Source organism: Mirounga leonina, unplaced genomic scaffold, assembly GCF_011800145.1.
Source record: "Mirounga leonina isolate KUSES-001 unplaced genomic scaffold, KU_Mleo_1.0 Mir_418, whole genome shotgun sequence".
Lineage (NCBI taxonomy): Eukaryota > Metazoa > Chordata > Mammalia > Carnivora > Phocidae > Mirounga > Mirounga leonina.
The window spans coordinates 620,392-641,178 of record NW_023270739.1 but is presented as its reverse complement, the minus strand read 5'-3'; the positions used below and the strand labels follow the sequence as shown (position 1 = coordinate 641,178).

General features: G+C 60.5%; 1 protein-coding gene across 1 annotated transcript in view; it reads right to left on the bottom strand.

Annotated features, from left to right (window-relative positions):
- Positions 1-1,975, bottom strand: part of WNT7B (Wnt family member 7B) — a 47,333-nt gene extending 45,358 nt beyond the window's left edge. The window contains exon 1 of the mRNA XM_034987308.1: positions 1,905-1,975. Within this exon, the coding sequence (XP_034843199.1) occupies positions 1,905-1,975 (71 nt within the window). The remainder of the gene's footprint in view (positions 1-1,904) is intronic.
- Positions 1,976-20,787: the final 18,812 nt, after the last annotated feature.

Below are 20,787 nucleotides of genomic sequence, written 5' to 3'. Positions count from 1 at the left end.
GAAGGCAGCGCCTGGCTCTCTTGCCCACTCCCAGAGAGGCAGGCACACAGGCCGGGTCTCACTCACTGGTCTCTCTCTACTCAGACACGGGCCACCACCCTGTTTAGGATGGCCAGAGCCGCAGTCCCATTTACAGAGGGGAGAGGGAAGCTGCCTTGTGTCCGGAGGTCGGTAGGTCCATCATGTAGGCCTCTGAGCCCTGCAACCAGCCCTGGGAGCCCAGGTTGGGCACCACCTCGAGCTCCTTTTGCTGCCTGGGGTGGGGAGGGAAAGGTCATAGAGCACTTCCCACAGGCTGGGGGGGCGGGGTGGGGGGGTGTTCTTTTGGATGACTCCTGTTGAGAAACTGGTGCTGGTGCTAGGAGGAGAGGTCAGTGGTGGAGGCCAGAGCCAGTCCTAGCTCTGCCTATTACTCTCGGAGACAAGTGATTTGGCCTCCCTTGCTCAGTTTCCTGATCCTTAAAACGCGGACCTAAATCTAGGATGGCCAGGAGCAGACAAAGCCTTAGTGCGGAGAACCAGAGAGAGCCTCATTAGGGGCTGCCCATTACTTTGGGGGGTACAGCGAGAGGAACTGCAGGGGCTGCAGATCCAAAACAGTGCCTCCCTCCCAACCCCCACCCCCTGGCGGACTCAGTGCAGGCACCCTCACCTCCGTAGACAAACACCCAGGGACACAGCCTGCACAGACCCACAATAAACAGAACCACCAGCAGCGGTAGGCATGCCAGCCCGGGCCTGCAGAACTGAGGCTAGGACAGGGTCTTCCAGCCCTGCCTCTGGAGCCCCCGGCCTCAGTTTCCCCATCTCTAAAATGGCGGAGGGGGCGACAGAAGCACCGGCGATAGACGAGATGATTATCAGGTGGTGCTTCTACCTCTCAGCCTGGGAAACCGGGACTCCGTCTCCCGCCGGACTGTTCACCGGCTCTGCTCTGGCCAGGGCCCCGCCTGCCTCCTGGCCCCGGCGGCGCACAGTAGGGGCGCAAGGCGCGGCAGGGCCCGCGGCCGTGGGCGCCCCCGAGCGACGTGCACCGCACCCCCTCACGGTCACATCGGCCCCCCACCCCCACTTTGAGCAAGGCCGAGACAGATTCTGTCTAAAGGAGATCGCAGCTCAACAGGTAAGGACTCGGCTGGGTTCAGGAATGTGGAAATACGACTCGGAGCAGCTACCGCAGCGAGCAGCGAGCGCGGCCCGCCGGGCGCCCGCCCGCCCGCCCGCCGGGCCGCGCGAGGGGGAGCGCAGCGAGAGGGGGCCGGGCCGAGGGCCCAGGGCGGGCGGGGGCGCGGGCCCCGGACCGAGCCCGAGGCGGCCGGGCCCGCCGCGCGGCCCATCCCGAGCCAGCCGGACGAGTTGTCAAGGCAATTTCAACACGTCCGGGTGATGGATAGGGTCGAAGGGCCCAGGCAGGTGCCCCGGCCTGCAGGCTCGCGGCCGGGGTGCTCGCTCCCCGCCCGCTCAGGCCTTCCCGGCCGCCCGACGCCCCCGGCTCCTGGCCCCGGCGCGCCCTCCAGACGGCGAGCGCTCGGCCCGGGCTCGGCGCCCAGCGCAGCCCGGGGGAGGGAAGGCGCGTCCCACCCCCAGGGCCTGGAGCCCAAACAGGTGAAAGTACGCGCCGGGCACGCTCGCCGCTACCCGCGAGCCTGGCCGCCGCCGTCTGCGCGCCCTGCTCTCCTTCCACCAGCCCTGTCCTCGGCGCACTTCGGGAGTACCTGCTGTTCGTGGGGCTTGGGGGCGTCTCTGCTGGGCCGGGGCGAGGGTCCGACACACAGGCCAGCCCCGGATCCCCAAGGGCCGCCTGTGCCCCCTCAGGCCCCACGTTTCTGCTGCGACCCTCTGGGACCGGTTCCTCCCGGCTGCCCCTACCCGGGGCTGCGGCCCCTGCCCACGGGGATACTCACCCGAGCTTCACGTAGAGGACGCCAAAGCAGAGAAACACGTAGAAAATCCACTTGCGAAAGTTTCTGTGCATGATCCAGGGAGGGGGGCTGCGCCATAGACAGCGGCGGCCGGAGGGGACGCGCGGGCCGGGCAGGGAACTGGCAAGGGCAGGGGGCTTCGGCGGACCGCTCTCAGCCAGCGCTGCGGCTCGGGCGGCCGGCGACGCGCGGGCACTCTGCGCGCGCTGCCACCATGGTGAGCCCGGGGCGCCGCCGCCGCCGCGTGCGCCTGGGTAGTGACCTGGGCCGGGAACCGCGACCTCGGAGCTGGGCTGAGAGATCGCTGGGCACGACGAGCGCCGGCGGGGGCCGGGCCGGAGCACTGCGGGCGGGCGGGCGCTGCCTCCACTGGGCGCAGCCGCCTGGGGCCGTGCGCGCCTCGCCGAGCGCCGCGGCGGCCAATGTGTCCGCACTTGTCCGCCTCCCCAGGTGACTCGCGGCCCCGGCAAGCGAGCTGCGAGAGAACGAGCGCGCCCCAGGTAGGAGGATCCGCCTCCCGCCCGCCCTCCTCGCTCGCCGCGCGCTCTCTCTCCCTCGCTCCCGGGCTCTCCCCTCCCTTTTCTCCTCCCTCCCCCGTGACACACAAACACATCCACCCCCCCCACACACACACCCCTGCCCAGGCCCGCTTCCTTCCGATCGGCCTCCTGGGACTGGTCAGGGGGAGGGGGATTGGGTGCGGGGAGTTGGGGGGGGCGGCCCGCAGGGGAGGGTGCGTCTCTGAAGAGACACCTGCGGTTGGGCTGGCCGCTCCTCTACGCCTGCAAGGGTGGGGGTGGGGTGCGGGAGAACGTCCCGTACAGGTGGTGGTGGACCCTCGGCTTCCAGTCTCTAGTGGGGGTGGGGGTGGCAGGGCAGAGACCACCCACCCCCATAGCCATTCTTGGCTCGCTTCCCCTCCCCCCAGCAATTATACGCTTGGGGTCCTCCTGGGCCACACCCTTAACCCAAGTATCTGCTGCCTCCCTTGCAGACGTGGATCAGAGCCCTCCCCCAGCACCCAGGGTCACCCCCACCTGTGAGCACTGCTGCCAGAGAGACTACCTCAGAGGGGACAGGGAAGGGACAGACAGGCCTCGCCTGATGCAGGTGGATGGCTCGCATGCCATCCTGCAGAAGCCATTGGACTAAGCACCATGATGGGGACGGATAGGAGGATGTTGAGGGCCCCCCTTGGCTTTGGGAGAAGCTCCCCCCCCCCAGGGGTTCCCTGCTTCGCCTCTTCCACTGCCTCTGCTCAGTCTCCTTGGCAGTTCCCCGGCTCAGTGTTCACGTTCAGAGCCCGGAGCGCGAGGTCTCCCCGGCCGCGGTGCCTCGCACGCCCGGAGCGGTTCAGTTTGGCACAGCCCCTGGAAGCTCTGTCTGTCCTGAGGGGCAGGCCGGTGACCCGCCGCCTTACAGCCATCCTGGCCACGCTTCTCTGCTGTTCCGCGGGTTCACAGCCCTGGACGCCCTCAAGCCTGCCACTCTTGGGCGAGGGGATGGAACTGGGAGGTGCTTAATTGCCGAGGACCGGCCAGACCCGAGACTCGCTGGGGTGCGGTAGGGCGAGGGCAGTTGTTTCCAGCCACCCTGGGTCCCACCTAGCCAAGCCGGGGCAGGAGGACTCTAGCTCAGAACCCACCTACCCGCACCCCTGCAGTCCTGCTCAACTAAGTGCCCCATTCCCTCTTAATCATTTTCAATTCCCTAAACCTTTGCCAGGACCTCGGCGCAGGCCATTCCTCGGCCCCTGGATCCGAGGCCCGGTGGTGCCGTTCTACCGGGCCAGGTGGATGGGGAGGGTTCCCAGATGAAAAGGGCGTTGGAGAGTAACCACAGGCAGGGAAATTGAGGCACAGAGAGACGTGAAGGGACCGTAGCAGCCTCATTCACAGTGTTGCCCGAGCCCCAGCGCCCCGGACGTCCCGTTCAGTGAGAATGGGAAACAGCGCTGGAACCGGAGGGTAGGCGCGGAGCCCCACGCAGCCGGCCTGCGGCCGGAGCCGGGCCCGCTGGGGGTGGGGAGCCGCGGGAGGAGCTGGGCGCACGGGCGGATGCTGCCACCCGGCGGCGACACCGCGGACGCTCGGACGCGGGACGCGGGCACTGCGGGGCCGGGGCGTCGCGGGCCTCCGGTCCACGCGGGCTGCCGGGCTGCGAGGTGAGGGGTGTCCCCGACCCTATTATCACAGAGTCCGGGACCACCCCGCATCCCCACAACCGCCAACCCCAGTCTCAGTGTCCGTTCACGGGGCGAATCCTCAGGAGCTGTGGGGCGGTGGTGGGGCTTCCCCGCTCAGGTCGGGGCGACCACGCCAGAGCTCCCGGCTGCGCGGACCCCCAGCCGCCCACCCCAGTCCGATCCCGAACCTGAGGTTGGGTTGGCTCCAGAAGCAGCCGGGCAGGGTGGGGCGGGCAGAAGGGAGGGTTACGGCGGACGAGCGGGCAGGACGCCTGGGTTTGTTCTTGGTCTCAACCTGTCTCTGTGCCTCAGTTTCCCCGGGAGCACGGGAGGTAGAGCAGCGCCTCTCTGGATGGAGAGGGACAGTAGCGCAGCGTCGTGCTGCCCCCTGCTGGCCGCGGCGGGAGGCGGCGCCGGGGACAAAGGTAGGCGGAGCAGGGCTGGGTTCAAGACCTGTAAGTCGCTCCCTCCACAGTGTGTGCTTTCTCCTCGGTGTCTCCAGGGGAGTCTCTGAATGGCTTCAAGGTTGGGGGAAGTCTGGGGTGGTAAGAGCTCTCTGATTCCCCTTCCTGTGTGTGTGTGTGTGTGTGTGTGTGTAGACGGGTGCACACACTAACACACATACCAAACTCGTTCCTGCCCCAGGGCTTTTGCACTGACTGTACCTTCTAGTGCAGTGCTCTTCCCCGGTTCTGTGTGACCCCAGCGTAAATACCGCACATCGCAGGGGCCCACACATTCCTCCTCCCAAACATATTCACTGGTATTGTCTATCCTAACAATCTACTGTTCCCTTTGTGACACAGAGCACAATATGCCGTCACTTGCTCCCTGTCTACCACCAGCCTATAAACTCTATGGAGACCATCTTCACATCTGCTTTGGTCCTCGCTCAGTTAAGCGCTCGATAAGCAATTGTCAAATGAACAAATGATTTTCCAGGAGGCAGCCAGCGTCCATGACCCATAATGTTACAAGCCACAGAGAGCAGGGACCTGACATCGACTCCTTTAAACATTGTGATCGAGCTCAAGCACCATCTCCAGGACCACACCCCCTTCTTGCTGCCTTTCTCCTGCCTTGCTCTTGCGTCTTGTTACTGGTTCACTGACAAGTGTTTTCTGAACCCCCACAACTCAGGTTACACTGAGTGTGTGTTGGGCACAGTCTAGATAAGGAGCAGGTGCCCGACTTCAGGACCTCACGCATCCTTGTGCAAAGGTGCTATCAGACTCATTGCACAAAATGAGGAACTGAGGTAGAGAAGGAAGTGCTTGGCCAAGGTCACACCAGTAGGTGAAGCTGGGACTCGAACCCAGGCCCATCAGGCCCAGAGCTTGGGCTCCTTCCACTGCACATCTCAACCGGCAGGGAGACTCGGCCTGTGCCTCATGGAGTGGAAGATATGGGGCAAAGCACCCGCATCCTGATGCTGGGAGTCCCCATTTCGATGGGGGAGCACAGTGTGGCACGAGGCCAGAGGACAGCAGGCCCTGAGGAAGGTACCAGCAATACTGGGCAAACCCCTGGGGTAGTGAGGTGCATGAGAAGGGCCTGGAAAGCAGTGGATTTGTGGTAACAGAATTCCTAATGGCTCCCCAAAATGTCCCACCCTAATCCCCAGGACCGTGAATGTGACAAGATAGCATGCCCATTCCCGTACATGGCAAAGGTGTGACAAGGTCACTAATCAGTTGACTTTGAGTTTGTCAAAAGGGATCATCCCGGTGTACCTGACCTAATCCCACCCGCCCTTGATAAGCAGAGAATATTCTTATGGCCTCGTGGCAGGGAATTCCGATGGCTTCTAGGAGCTCAGAGCAGCCCCCAGCTGACAGCTGTGAGGGACCAGGGACCTCAGTCCCACGGTCGCAGGACCTGAATTCTGCCCCTAAGTCCCCAGAGCCACCAGCCGAGCCCCTGCCTTGCCCACATGTGGGTTTGCACATTGTGAGACCCGAAGCAGAGAACCAGCCACACCTTGCCCGACTTCTAAGCACAGAACTTTGGTGTAACAAACGCATGTCCTTTTAAGCTACTACATTTGTGGCAATCGGCCACACAGCAATATGAAACCAATACAGTGTGATATGGACATGCAGAGAGAGGGAAGCAGAAATCCAAGTGATCGAACAATATGAACAAGGGCTGCTGGGTGCTGGGAGGTCGTGGAGCAGAGTAAAAGATGAAACCAGGAGGAGACAGGGGCTCAGACACAGAGAGGCCAGAATGCCAGGCTGAGGAGCATGGACTCAATTTCATAGGCACTGGGGAGCTATTGAAGACTCATGAAGGAGAGAGGCCCACCTGAAGTGGGCCCTGAATGCAGTGTCCCAAGCTTGCCTGACCAGCCAACCCCTAGGATGAATCCAGACCTACGTCTGCAGGATGTCCTGGGGAAGGGGCCTGGGGATCTTCATGATGAGTAAACGCTCAGGTGGCTCCGAAGATCAGCACATTTGGGAAATACTCCTATTGGACAACTGTACAAACAGTTGAAAGTTCTGAGTCTGTATCCCAGATCATCTCTGTGCACGAGGTTTTCCAAAGCCCCTGTCAGGGGGTGGGAGGGGGTTGTGGGGAGGAGCCCCCCCTTTGTGGGAGGGGCAGAGCACGCTCTGGTGAGTGAGAACCAGAGCCCACCTGGGAGAAGAGGATGTCAGAGACAGATGAGCTCCAGCAGAAGCCCAAGAGAGCCTTCCGGGGAGTCCTCCTGACTGCCCCCTGTGTGCTGCCAAGGGCTCCCCTGGAGAAGGGCAGACAGAGCTTCCCCCTTTCCCAGGGGGAGAATGAGGACCCCACTGCCCACCCAGAGCTTGACGAGATTGCATGGGGTGCCCAGAAGCCCAGAAAACTAGAAGGAGTGAGCACCTGGATCCAGCATCTGTTCACCAAGAATAAAATGTGCAGGCTCTCCTGTGACTTCTGATCTCTGCAGGGGTTTTGAATCCGGGATGTGAGGCATTTGCTGGCAGGCTCAGGGCCACCTTGGAACAAACTTGCTGTTTGGCTCAAAGTGGGTAGGGGTCAGGTTGGCCCCTGCAGAGGGAAGCATCACCAGTTGCTACCTTGGTGACTGGGGGTCCTCCACCTGTCTCAACAATCAGGTCGGTGTCATCACCTGCACTTACAGGTGCTGGGCAAACTGAGGAGCAGAGAGAACCCTGCCAACCCCAGCTGAACTGTGATTTGAGAGAGAGATCAGCCTTTACTATATCGATCGATCCCCCGTGATCATGTAAGAAAACCAGGGAAAGAGTTTATATTGTAACAATACAATTGAGAGAGACCAGGCGCCACCTACTGGAGGACAGTCACTTGGCCTGGGTGAGCTGGAGACAAAAGGACGCGGGACCCTCAGGATTTGGGCCCAGAAAGGCGGAAGGGGGGCAAGGACTAGGGGCCAGCATTGGGAGGACACTTGGGGACAGCGGGGGCCAGTCTTTGAAGAGTTGCTTGGACATGATCCATCCCATGGAGGCTCAGCCAGTGCCTGAGGATGGCCATCAACAAGAGAACGCTGCACACTTGCCTGGGTGGAGGAGCTATGGTTCCGATGAATGACCCGACCATCCCAGGACAGAGGGGGTCCCCAGGATGAGAGACTTCCAGTTATAAAACCAGACAGTCCCAGGAAAACCGGGCCACGTTGGTCACCCTAGCTAGAGCACCTCTTTTTCTCATTGCTATGGATCTAGAACCTTCCATCAGTTCTCAGTAGCTGCAGCATATAATCCATGAACTTTCCATCGGGAAGACATCTGTCTGCCTGGGACCCAGGATTTCTACTCCCTACCAGATGTCCCTGTGCAAACACCTTCCCCTCCCTCTTTTCAAAGACCCAGGACACTCAGAAGTCCCTCTGTCCTCATAACTGAAGCATCCAAGGCAAGGACAGCTTCAGGCACAGCTGCATCCAGGGCTCAAATGAAATTACTAGTGATTTCTGTTTTTCCTGCCGTTGGTTCTGCTCACCTAGAAGTTAGCCTCAGCATCAGGCAGGCCTTCTCCACCTCACCCAGCGGCCCCTCCCAGCTCAGTCCTCTGTCTTTGCGGCTCCACAACAGCAGAGGAAAGAGCTTCCTTTCCCACCTTCCAGCAGCACATCAAGATGGACTGTCGCTGCCTGTGAGTGGTCTGGCCTGGGTCCCTGAGCCAGGCACTGTGGCCAGAGTAGGAAGCACGGGCCTGGGTCCCATGGGGTTTTGGAGTCCAGGTTAGGGTCATTCTCATCCAGATGGCACAGACTCAGAAAGGGGAAGTGGTGGCCCCTCGAGGAAAATGAAGGGAAGCGAGTGAGTGCTGGGCAGGAAGAGAGCCAGAGTCCACCACACATTACAAATGTTGTATTTAACACACACGTATAGGACAGGCTCCATTCATTCGTTCAACCTCAGTGCGGCCCTGAGGAGGGAACTGAGGCACAAAGGGGATGGGGTGGGGCTCAGGGCCTGGAGGGCGGCACAGCCCCAGAAACTTGCCACTGCACATTCCGTCAGTAGGCCAAAGAAAGGCCACAGGAGCCTTTCCAAAGATGCCAACAGGGCACTGAGAAAAACTCAAGGCCCTTTCCTGATGTGAGAAAAACAAGCAGGCCACAAACAGAAATTTAGAAACTGGGGCCAGAGACTCATTCCCATGACGGGAAGTACCTGATTGATTAGCTCTCCCTCAGCCCTGCCCCAAGGCTGGCCTTTTGAGCCCTGGACTTTCTGGGCTTTTGTTGTGAGCCCCTAATGCCATTCAGCCTCGAATCTGGGGCAGGGGTCTGTGGTCCACCGTTCGGCCCTACCTCTGGGCCTTTTCCCTGCTGTTGCATGCTGTTCCCCATCTGGAATTCCTTTCCCTCTGCTTTCCACTACATTTTACAGCCCAACTCTGACCACTGACCTCTCGAGCTGTTAGGCTGGGTCAGGCCATGAAGGACACTGAAAGCCAGGCCAACACCTTGGACTCTGTCCTAGGCAAAAGCCAAACACTATGCACCTGGCTGCCTGAGTAAGCTGGGGGTTTTCAACAGCAGCACCATGGACATTTGGGCCTGGATCATTCTCTGTGGTGGGGGCTATGCTGTGCCCTGTAGCCCCCACCTGCCAGACCCATGTAGCACCCCTCCCCCTGTTGGGTCTCCAGTCATTGCCAATGTCCCTTGGGAGAGGTGGGGGCAGAACGGGCTGATACAAGGCTTGGACTTTTCTGTGTGGAGGATGCAGGTTCCACACCCATTGCCTGCCCCCCACCCCATGCTACTTACTGTGTTTCTCTGGGCCCCCTAAGCCTTCGATTTCACAGCTTTGGGTCTGGAGGGTGTGGCCCCAGCTCCTTAGCTTAGTGCAGGAGACCTTCTCTCCAGGGTCAGGTCCTACACCGACCTGCCCAATCATCCCGCTGGTACCATGTGATCCACTCAGACCCTAACAGCAGTGCTTAAACAAGGTACATGTGTATTTTTCTTTCCCATAAAAGAAGTTGAGATGTAGGAAAAGTAGGACTAGTATAAAGGCCATACATATCATCCGGGACCCAGGCTCCTGCCAGCTCCTTGCTCTGCCTTCTTGAGCATGTGTCTTCACCTTCAAGTGCAAGACGGCTGCTAGAGTTCTGCCATCATATCTACTTTCCAGGCTGCAAGATGGAAGAAGGACCAAAGAAGGACATGCCTTGCCCCATTCCTGGACATGCCCACTTACTTCTCACTGGCCAGAACTTGGTCACATGGCTAGTCCTAGCTGCAAGGCAGGCTGGGAAATGTAGTCTTTTAGCTGAGCAGTACTATACCCAACTAAAATTGGAGCTGTTATGAAGGCAGATGGGGAGATGGATATTGGGGCACACAATCACCAACCTCTCCTCACCCTGTGACCTACTCAGATGTCCCCAGCCTGGATTCACCCAGCCTGTGGGCAACTCATTATTCCGACCTCCTCCCTGGGAGTTCAGCTCAGCCTAGCCTGCAGCCACGTCCAGGAATTTTGTGCTAAAGAATAAGGGAACAGGTGGACACCCCCCCACCCCCACTCCCAGCCATTCCTGTTCTCAAGAAGTGTTGAGTAGGACCCCTGCTGGGCTGATCCAGTCAAAGCCATTGACGCAGGCAGGGCTGGGGAGGTGCAGGAGAGAGGGTCGCCGTCTAATGCAAACACTTCTGTTTTTTGCTCCTCGTTCCTGTGCTGCTACATCTAGCTTCATGCACTCTTCATGCCTCCAAAACCAGGTGTATTCTTTAGAAACCAGGACTGAGTCATTAGCTTCCCCAGCCACTCGGAGAGTGACTGGCCAATCATTTGGGTGAGTGGGAAACTGAACCAGGGGCTCATCCTTAAAAAGCTGGATTAGCTGCTGAAATATAATTGCAACTGTAGCCATAATCCTATTTGCCAGGTTGATCGCCCCAAATTAATGGGGTGTTTGTTCTTTGTCTCAGGCACCAAGAGCCATGGCACCAGGGCTGACCACTGACTGTGGTGACACCTGGGGATCTGCATCCACGCCCCACATGACTCATAGTCAAAGTACCAGGTCAGAGCCCTTGCTTTAAGGGTGGGAAGAAAGCAGAAGCTCAGGGAGGGAGAAAGCTGCCAGGGTCACCGGGTGGCCGAGCAAGGACTCACACCCAAGTGTGCTGACCCCAGCATCCAAGGGGGTCCCCCTGGGGTTCTTGCACCTTAATCCCTCCTTTAGCTGCAGCGAGCTGATCCAGCATCCTACCCACAGGCTGGGGTCTCCGGCCTGGCCGCATGGACTTCCTCGCCTGCACGCATCCCCCACTGCAGGGCCCCAGCGAGGTGGGGGCATTGACCCCGCCCCTCAGCATGCCTCCCTCCATGGGGGCTCCTCATCTTGGCCTGAGACACACAGACCACCAGAAGGCAGCTTCTAGGGTGTGAGGGCAGGATCCAGTCCTGGCCCAGGAAATGCCTTTGTAGCTCAAGTTCTGGGTCTCAGTTTGGTCAGCTGTGAAATGGGAGGTTGTCACCAAAGCTGAGGCCTTGGCCAACCCTAATGCCCTGTGACACCCCCCCCCCCCAAATCTGGACGGCATTCCCATACTGGTGAATGAATGAATGAATGAAAAGGGTGATGGACCTGCCCTGGCCCATCAAAACTTGTTTCCCTCCTTGGCACCTGGAGGGCTCTCCCTCTGCTCCCCACTCACTTCCATCCAGGTTTAACTGAGGGAAGCACCCCATTCAGAGCTGCTGCCCGAGGCACCTGGGGGTTCCCAGTCTCAAGAGTGGGTTTGAACCCAGCCGCTCTGCATGCTCCCTGTGGAGCTCAGCTGCACCACTCCTCCCCAAGGTGCCACATCCAAAGGGGCGCTGACACCCACATCGCTGGGGGGCTCCTCGGGGCTATCGTAGCTGGGTCCTGGGCTTGCAACGAGAGAGCAGGAAGTAGGGGCTAGAGGATAGGATCTGGAGATGGGGTCTTGGGGCCTGGCACACATTAGATGCCCCAGTGAACAGGAGGCTTCTTGACTGCAGATGACAATACTTGCAAGCACTGGGGCATTTGCAGGTGCTTATAATGCGGAAGCTGTTCTGCGGGGGGTGGGGGCTCCTCTGCAGAGGAACTGTGCCCAAGGGAGGGGGCCAGTGGCACATGAGGTTGGCAGCCCTGTCCGCATGCTCTTCCTCTTCCACGTGGGCAGCTGGGCCCCCTGTGGAGGGACGGGGGTGGTTCCCAGCCAGGGCTGGGCACAGAGCCCTACCTCTGAGAAAGTGGGTCCAGGCAGCGTGCCCCGTTTCCTGACCCACCTCCGACCATGCGGACACCCCACTGCATTTCACTCTGTCACTCCTTCGTGCTGATGGTGCCCCTGCCCTCCCTGCCTGGTGAGCAATGGCTCAACACAGGCCCCAGAGGTGCCTGGCCGCAGGAGGCCAAGTTCAGTCTCCCTCCTCCTTCCCTTTGTAAAGGCTGGGACTTTTAGGGCATTCTCCCCAGAGACTGGAGACAGCAGGGGGAGGATTTCGGTGGTGGGAACCAGCTCGGTGCAGATAAACGTGCCTCGAAGTCACACGTCTCACTGGATTCCCGGCTGGTTAAAGTATCTGAATGTGGCCTCCCTTGGAGCTCAGCGGGGAGGACACTGATCCTGCCCGAGGCCTTACAAGCCAGTGTGGATGGAATGAGAGCTCGCAGGGGGGCTCTGGGTGGGCCGGGAATGGAATGGTGTCGGATCTCCTGTCCTTCACAGGAGGATAGCAGCGGGAGCAAATTCATATGTATATAGTGCAAATACATTCCTGGGATTGTTTGGTTGACAGGGTCCACGGGGCAGATGCATCTTTCTCTGGCCTGGGAAACACTCTTATGAGCCCAGAAATAGAGGTGCAGACTTTCTGAGGCCCTAAGACATTCATTATTCCCCCTGGGACCTGGGACCTGGGACCCAGGACGGGCAAGTGTGGAGGACCCCTAGGATGAGGGACAAGCCTCCTGTCCCAGCAGGAAGACCGTGAGCTACTTTCCAGCCTCTCTGGGCATAGCATTGTCAATCATTTGGAACCAAGGCTCATTCACTAGCCCCGGTGACAGCAGGAGGAGGGAAGATCACCATCTGTTTCTGACGGTGGCCCAGAGCCCAGGGTCCCAGGGAGAGCCACAGAAACTGACAAGAGCCTAGGGCTATGGGAACCCCAAGGAGGCCTGCACCAGACAGGAGTGTTCAGGGAGGGCTTCCTGGAGGAGGGTGGCTGTTGCTGAGCCCTGAAGGATGAGCCAGGCGGACTGTCCAAGGAACGATCTTCTGGGCCGAGGGACCAGCATGAGCAAAGACATGGAGGGGAACAAGAATAAGGCCCATCAGCTGAGCATGGAGGCCACATGGGTCTTGCTTCCCCTCCAGTGTTACGTGAGCGGCTTCCTTTCAGAAGCTCCAAGGCTTTGATCTATAAAAGGGGATACAATGCCTGCCTGTGCCCATAGCGTCCCTGTAGGCACCTCCCTGTGGTTCCCAGGAGCGCTGTCTCTGCACCGCACCCTCATCAAACCCACTTGCACTGAGGCTCCAGCCCCAGCCCCCACCACCCCTCCGGCTCGGTGAGAGTGACCTCTCACAGTCTGTTTTGGGCACATTGCCTAGAGCACCCTCTCCCAGCCCTTCTTCACCAGGGGACTCCTGAAACCCTTCTTCAGCCCACTGAGGTGGCTGACACCACCTCCAGGCAGCTCTCCTGGTTGCCCCAGGTAAGCCCGAGATGCTCCCTCCCCTTGGCCTGTACAGCCCCTTTGCCCTCCATCTCAGTCTGGATCCCGATGTGCTGTATCTGTCCCTGTCCCTCCAAGAGAAGCCTCTGAGCAGATCTGGGACTAATGACTGCTTGCACTCTGCTTTATCCCCAGCAACCTGAGTCCACAGTGGTGCCTGGGGTGTGTGGGGGAGGGACAGGAGCATGACCATATGGCCAGGGCTACTGGGGGCTGCCCCGTGATGACCTCGCAGAGAGCTTCTTTGGCAAGTGATGGTGGGGGTGGCGGAGGGGGTGGTGGTGGTGGAGGAGAGGGTGGGATTTTAGAATATGAAAGAAGGAAAACCTCTTCTCCACCCACTGGGTCCAGTTTTGAACCTGGATTTGCCCCCACATGTTACAGGCCCTGGATAAGAGCTACCCACTTCTGCCTCAGTTTCCCTGGAAGTGACGGGAGGAGATGTGTCAGGTGACCTAGTCACCTGTTAAAAAGTTCTGCAACCAATTCTGATGTGAGGGTCCTTCCCCCCACCAAGCAATCCTTGGACACCAGCCGGACGTCCTACGGTTGGACTGGGCGTGGCACGGTCCACCAGGGGACAGCGTCGGGCCCCACGGGTGGAGGGCCCAGTCCCACACATCTGCCCCCCACCTTCAGACGCCAGTCACAAGTCCCCATCGTCCCCTGTGCTTCTGACCGACGGTTCCAAGTCCGAGGTTCCCGTGACCCCCTCCTCGGGTTCCGTGAATCTGCCGGCGCGGCTCCCAGGGCTCCGAGAAACGCCCCGCTCGCCAGACGGCAGGCTTGCAGGCCACGGTGCCCTCAGCCGCAGCTGCAGGGAAGGAGGCAGAGGGCGGGCTGCGGGGAGGGGGCGCCCCTCTCCCGCTCCTGCTCACCAGCCTGGAGGCTCTCCTGGCAGGTCTCCGGGGTCTTGACTTCCTTACTGGGGCCTGAGTGACGACATCACCGGCCGCTGGTGACCCATCGGGCCTGCCCCCCTGCGGCTCTGCTCTAGAGGTCCGGGGAGGGGGCGGGGAGGGCGGAGACCGACCACTCCCACCCCCTAACCCCCGGGGGGTCTCCTGGGAACCAGCCCCCGCCCCCGGTGTGGGCCAGAAGCCGCCTCGTTAACATGACAAAAGACACTCTGTGGTTCTGAGCGCTCAGGAAATTCCCAGGGGGCTCTGGGCCAGAAATGGCCTGAAGACCAGCTGAGTATTTCTTAATAGGAATCGCAGCATCACCCCCCCCAGCTCCACCCGTCTGTCCTGGGCCCGGGCCTTTTCGCTCTGTGTGGTCACCTCTTCCCCGTGGGCAGAGTCAGGATCAGGGCTGGGCCCCAGTGCCCCCCGACGGCTGGCCTGCCTGGGGACAGAGGCGAGTGGGAGGAAGTGGGTCCCTGTGAGATGCGGACCCAGAGGTGGTTCTGCAGTGACAAGCCCGGAGACACCCCCCTTCCTGGGCTCACAGCCCCTTCTGGGCAGTAACACCACTCACGCCTGAGAAATCAGACGTTTCTGCCTCCCCTTGCACCCTGCCCTCTGTGCTTCTTGACCCGTCCCCAGGACTCATGCCTGCAGGTCTTTGTCCCCAGGCAGCCCTTGACCTTGGGGTCCGCCCCCGTCTTGGTTTCTCCTCTGGGTCCCCGACAACTCCCAGTGTGCCCACCAGAGGGCGCTGTGCAGCCGGGAAAGGATGTGGCCGTGAGCTTGGGCAGTGAGTCAAGAAGGTGCTGGAGGGACAGATGTACGGAGGGCTGTGTGACCCCTGCAGGTCATTCACTTCTCCGTGGTGGTGCCTGCCTGGGGGCTGGGGGGAGCTGTGAGGAGCACATGGTGAGGACCCAGGTGGCTTCCGGCCGCACTCCCGTCCCACCGCGGGGGACACTGAGACCCAGTGGGCAGGAGGGGTCGGGGGACCAGTATTCGAATGTGGGGTCCCCATGGGGCCAGGGGCAGGGAATGGGGCCTGCAGAGGCCAACCGAGGTGGCTGAAGAAGGGCTGTGCACATGGCTCACATTTTGTGCATGCGTTCCTCCGTTGGTGGACGCGTCCGTGGTGTGTCTTGTGGGTCGAGCTGCGGTGAACATGGGTGCGTGGGGGCCTGCTGGAGCCCCTGCTCTCTGCTCTCCTGGGCTTGGCCCACGCGTGGGTCTGTGGGTCAGAGACTGTGTTTCACTTTTTTTTTTAAAGATTTATTTGTTTGAGAGAGGGAGCCCTGGGGGAGGGGCAGAATCTCAGGCAGACTCCCCACTGAGCGTGGAGCCCAATGCGGGGCTCGATCCCACGACCCTGGGATCACGACCTGAGCCGAAATCAAGAGTCGGGGCTTAACCAGTGGAGCCCCCAGGCATCCCTGTGTTTCGTTCTTCGAGGAACGGCCAAAACGTGTTGCCGAGGACTGTGCCCGGTACATCCCCGCAGGACGGCACCAGGGAGGGGCCCGGGTTTGCCGCATTCTCTTGTTAGTTTCCCTCGCGTCTTATCTTTATTATGATTATTTTAGCTTCCTGGTGGATGTGAAATGTCTCTTTGAGCTTCATGCCTTTTTATGGTCCAATAATACCCTATGCTCTCCCTCGTGGTCGTGAGGGAGAGGGACCCCAAAGCCAACCCAAACCCCCGGTGGCCAGGGCAGCGATAGGGGCAGCAGGGCTGGGGAAAAGTCAGCACTTCGGGGAAGTTTCCGGAAGGCACGAGGGGCGAGGTGAGTTGGCTGGCAGAGCAGGTATGAGTCTACTGAGCTCCAGGCTGGGGAGAGCTGGGCAGCGGGGGATGCGCGGATGGTCCTCCTTGATGGTGGCCGAGACGGTGGGGAGGCAGGGCTGCGAGCTAAACACAGACACACACCGCAGAGACAGACACTCATACCCCACACGCATACATATCCTGCACACATAGGCGTGCACGCACATGCGTCCACGCACGCACACGCGTCCACGCACACACGCGCTCTCTCGCTCTCTCTCTCAGGCTCTGAGGACCAGGGATCATGCCACTATCACAGCTCGCTTGCTCAGCAATATGTCAACCAAGGACTGTTTTGCAGCTTGCCAGGTTTTACGCTAAGAGATTTTGGAGACACCAAAATAAGCAAAAACTTGAACACCTTCCGCTTGGAGAAAACAACAACAACAACAACAACAGAGCCGAGTCTAGGGCAAGAAACGCAGTCAGAGTTGCTTTAACCACCCCCTCAGTGCGGGCAGAGTCTCAGACGCCAGAGAGAGCAGCGCCGGCAGATCTCGGAGGGCTTCCCTGAGGCGGCCCTGCTTGGCGGAGTCTGTGGGGTGAGGTGCAGAGCCCAGAGTGCTGCTGGCACAGGGCTCGGGAAAGCACGGCCCTGGGCACGGCTGGCTGGGGGACCTGGCTGAGTGCCACAGACGAGGGCCAGCGCCAGCACGCAGGGCCTGGGGCCCAGGAAGGAGCTGCGTCCTTGGCCGGGGAGCGGGGAGGCTGGGAAGGTCTGCCCGCTGGAGCGGGGCCGTGGGTGCTCAGCCCTCAGACCTCGGGACCGGGGGAGGGCGGCTCCTCGGTAGATGTCTGCTCCCTGCGCTCCCAGCAGGCTCTGCAGGCCAGCCTCCTGGGCCACGGACCTGCTGGCTGGGCGATCATCCTGTCTCAGGGGCCAGCCCTGGAGTCACAGGGGAAGGGGGCGGCCAGCGGCTTGGACCCTGACTGGTCACTGGAGTACCCAGCCCCCAGTTGGACTGCACCAAGAGGGAGGCTGGTCTGTGGTTAGGAGCGGAGGCCCGCCCAGGTCACAGGCTCCTTGCCCAGACTGCTCTGCCGAGAGCCTGTCAGTTCCCTTGGCCCAGGCTAAGGGGGCATTTCCACAGTGGGGAGACCAACCGGCAGACAAACACATGGGATGTGGTATGGGGGTCATGATCACCGAGCCCTGCAGGGTGCAGAGGGGACTGCCAGGTGGGGCTCGGGCAGGGTGGGAGTGATTGGGGAGAACTTACCTAGTTCCACTGGATATGGCAGGAACCAAGACAGGCAGGTCCCAGCACAGCTCGGAGCCAGTGTTGGGGGTGGTAGCAGACAACACATCAGCACATTTAACAAGAGCAACCAGATGGGGTGGGACCCTACTGGAAGGGCAGAGAGGAATGCGAGCCATGGAGGAGAATTGTAGCTGAGACCTGGAGGAGAACATGTTAGGCAGAGGGCACAGCTCATGCAAAGGCCCTGCGGTAGAAAGAAGGTCAGCACAACCCAAGGGCATGGACTGTGGGAGAGGCACAATGAGGAGAGTGAGATTTTCTAAAGCCCCCCACTGACCCCCCAGGCAGGGTCCTAAGGCCCCTCATCATTTTAAAGCTGAGAAGAATCCGTTTGATTCAAATGGAGACTCCTCCTCTGGGAATCTGGCACCCTGAGTCCCAGCGCCTGGCTGCGGGTTCACTCCAGGACACGCTGTCTTCCTGTGTGGCTGGGAAGGCAGTGGGGGGGCCTGGCCCCAGGCCACCCCTCCCCCACTGGCGCATTGTCTGTGCTGCGGCCGGAAGCAGCTCCTGCCCGAGGCAGGCAGGGTGTGGGGACAGTGAACCGGTGACCGGCTCCTTGTCCACCCAGAAGCCTCGCGCGGCGCCACTCTCTGTGATCAGCCCCCCCCACTCCCTGGCCTGGACATCGGGGCTGGGGGAGGGTGACCTGCGCAGGGCCCCCAGGTCCACCCAGAACCTGGAGTTGAGGAGGCTGGACATGGCAGGCTGGCCCCTGCCTCCTAGCACAACCACCCAGGCCGAGATCCCTTCCGTGTCCTTCGGCCCACCCAAGGACCACCCAGTCATCAACTGGGCGGGTAACCAACCCACCATTGCCCCTACTGCAGATGGCAGCCACTTCTTGGCCAAGACAGAGGGGAGAGAAACGCCAAGACCTAATTTACAAGTGAAATATCTCCAGGACCGGCCACCTCCTCCTCCCCAAAGGAAAACAGTCCAGCTTTTAGGTTCCCACTGAGCTGGTGTAGCCACAGAGCCTCACTTCCTGGCCCTGTTGGAATTCGCATCCGAGACCCCCAAGTCCAATTGGTGGGGATCGGAGGAGGGGGTGCACGGGTCACCCCTGGGACCCTGCAGGCGTCCGCTGGTCCCCCGTGGTGCACTCTGGGCTGGGGGCCGCAGGGGTTGAGACATCCCAGCCTGACCCTCCCTCCAAGCACTCTGTCCCTCGAGCAGCCTTGAGGAAAGACGGACACGTCCAGCCCAGGGCGATGGACTTCATGGTTGAATCTGCATCGAGAGCTCTTCACACTCATGATGCTGGTCAACAGGGTAAAGTGAGTCAGCTCAGAGTCCTGCTTCTTCTCCAGCAGCACCTGCCTGCTAGAGCATCGCGGCCAGGGGCGCCCAGCCTCAGACACCAGCCGTCCAGACAGGCCTCAGTGACCGCACGTTCTCCTTGGGGTGTCGAAATGGGGACCTGCTCTCGCGGCCACGCCAGCAGGCACAGGCCAGCCCTGCCCTGTCCTGAGGGGCAGCGACCCTTCTCAGGCCCAGCCCCTCCCCCCGTCGAGCCTGCCGCAGCGTCTTCTCAGGGTCGCTGGCTCACCAGCTCCCCGGAGCCGCTGTTGGGGACCAGAACTCATGTTGGCTGGGGCTCTGGCTTCTAGAAGCTTCTTTTGTAGTTTTTCTTTCAAAATGTCTCAGCCATGCTTTCCAAAGTCTATTTTAATGTCAAAAGCTGGCAAGAATCTCTGTGATCCCTCCCTGAGATACCTCCCTCCTCTCTGCTGCTGCCTGGCCGGGTGTGGGTGCAGGTGTTAGAGAGACCGGCACATCCCCCGTGCCAGGCAAGGGTGGTTATGCCCCTTTGTCAGAGGAGTCGTGGAGTCCAAGTAAATGACCGGATCAGAGTTGTGCGTTCAGTGTGAGCATCTGAGGGCCTGGCACGCACTCCCCCCATTACCTTCTGTGGCTCCCCATTGCCTCCCTGAAGGCACAGCCCACCTGAGCCTCCTCCCCAGGCACATGGGGGACCCCTCCCAGTCTTTGCCAACACAGGCCTCTCTGCCCCAGCAGCGCGAGCTCACAAGGTCAGCGTCAGAGGACCTTCTCCGCTCCCTGGCTTCGGAAGGGCCCTTGATCCACCTGGTCTCATCTTTCTTCAGCCTCCTTCCCACCTGCTCTCCCCAACACGGCCTCCTCCTGGCTGCCGTGCTCAGCTTCACGGCTCCCCTTTGAGGTGCCCTCCTGATGGTCCCTCCTGCCCCTAGGCTCTCACAGCCCCTGGGACTTCATCCATCGCCCGGCACACTGTCTCCTGGCCGGACCGTGGGCTCCTGCGGACAGAGGCCTGGGGTGCCACCTGAGGGGCTCACCCAATGAGAGGAGGCAGCTCAGCATGGGGGGACGAGGGGCACTTTTGGGGTGTCTGCTGTACTCAGGAGCCCGGGGGCCAGGCTGAAGGAGATGAGCCGAGAAACAGAACAGGAGAAGAGAGAGAAACGAAGCAGGCAGGTACTGCTTAACCTCTGCCTGGGCGTCCCCTTCCTCCTCAAAGCCTTACATGTGCACTGACCGCCGAGGGGGCATTTGTGCGGGTGGAGGGGGCCCCGACACCACACAGAGTAGGGGAGCAGGGATTTGAGCCCAAGCCCAGGGCAGGAGCATCCCAGCCCCCACTGCCACGCTTTCCCAGATCACTCAGGGGTGGGGACATCTAAAGGGCCGTGGGGCTAAGGAGCCTGAAGAAAGGAGTCAGGCCTTGCCCAGAAGAGATTTGGGGGTGCAGCAAAGATGCCACAGGACATGTAATTAAAACAGGAGGTAAAAAAGGAACGGAAAGCGAGGGTAAGAAGTTGAGTCTACGGGGAGGCAGAGACGTGCTCACAGCTTTGGTTCAGAGCTTCCCAGCAGCCCAGGCAAAAAGGGAAAGTGGCAATTCACCCAAATGACAACTCTATGGGTAGAGTTCGAAGGCATCAGGTTTTAATGCTGCAGCTTCCCTCCTGGGGAAGGTAACATGGGGACTGGGGGTTAGCGTGGAACTTCTTTCCATTCTGTATACATTCTGAGCAGCGGTTTGGGCCAGACCTGGGCTGAGCTTTGAGTGAAACTGCAAATCGGGCTGCTGGGACATACTGGTCCCCCACTTGCCAGGTCCTCACACATGCCCATCCCTGCACCTGGCTTCGGCCTCACAATGGCCTGGCCCCGTGTCTTTCTCCCCTTCAATCGTACAAGTAAGGAGATGGAAGAAGGAGGCAGGCTGACCCTTAGGATGCCGCCGGTCCATCTGTCCTTGGAGCGCAGTCTCTCAGCTTTGACTGACCCCGTGACCCCGCAACGGGCACCCTGAACCCTGGGCCGTGTCCTTGTCACCCCATCACCCCAGCCAGGTGCCTGTGGCCACGGGCCTGCACTGGAGGACGTGGCCCTCTGCCTGACTCCCTAGCACTGTCCTTCCCTGAGCTGCCGCCCCGCCCAGGGCCCTTGCAGGCCAGCATGTGCAGAGCCCATGAAGGCCGGAAGG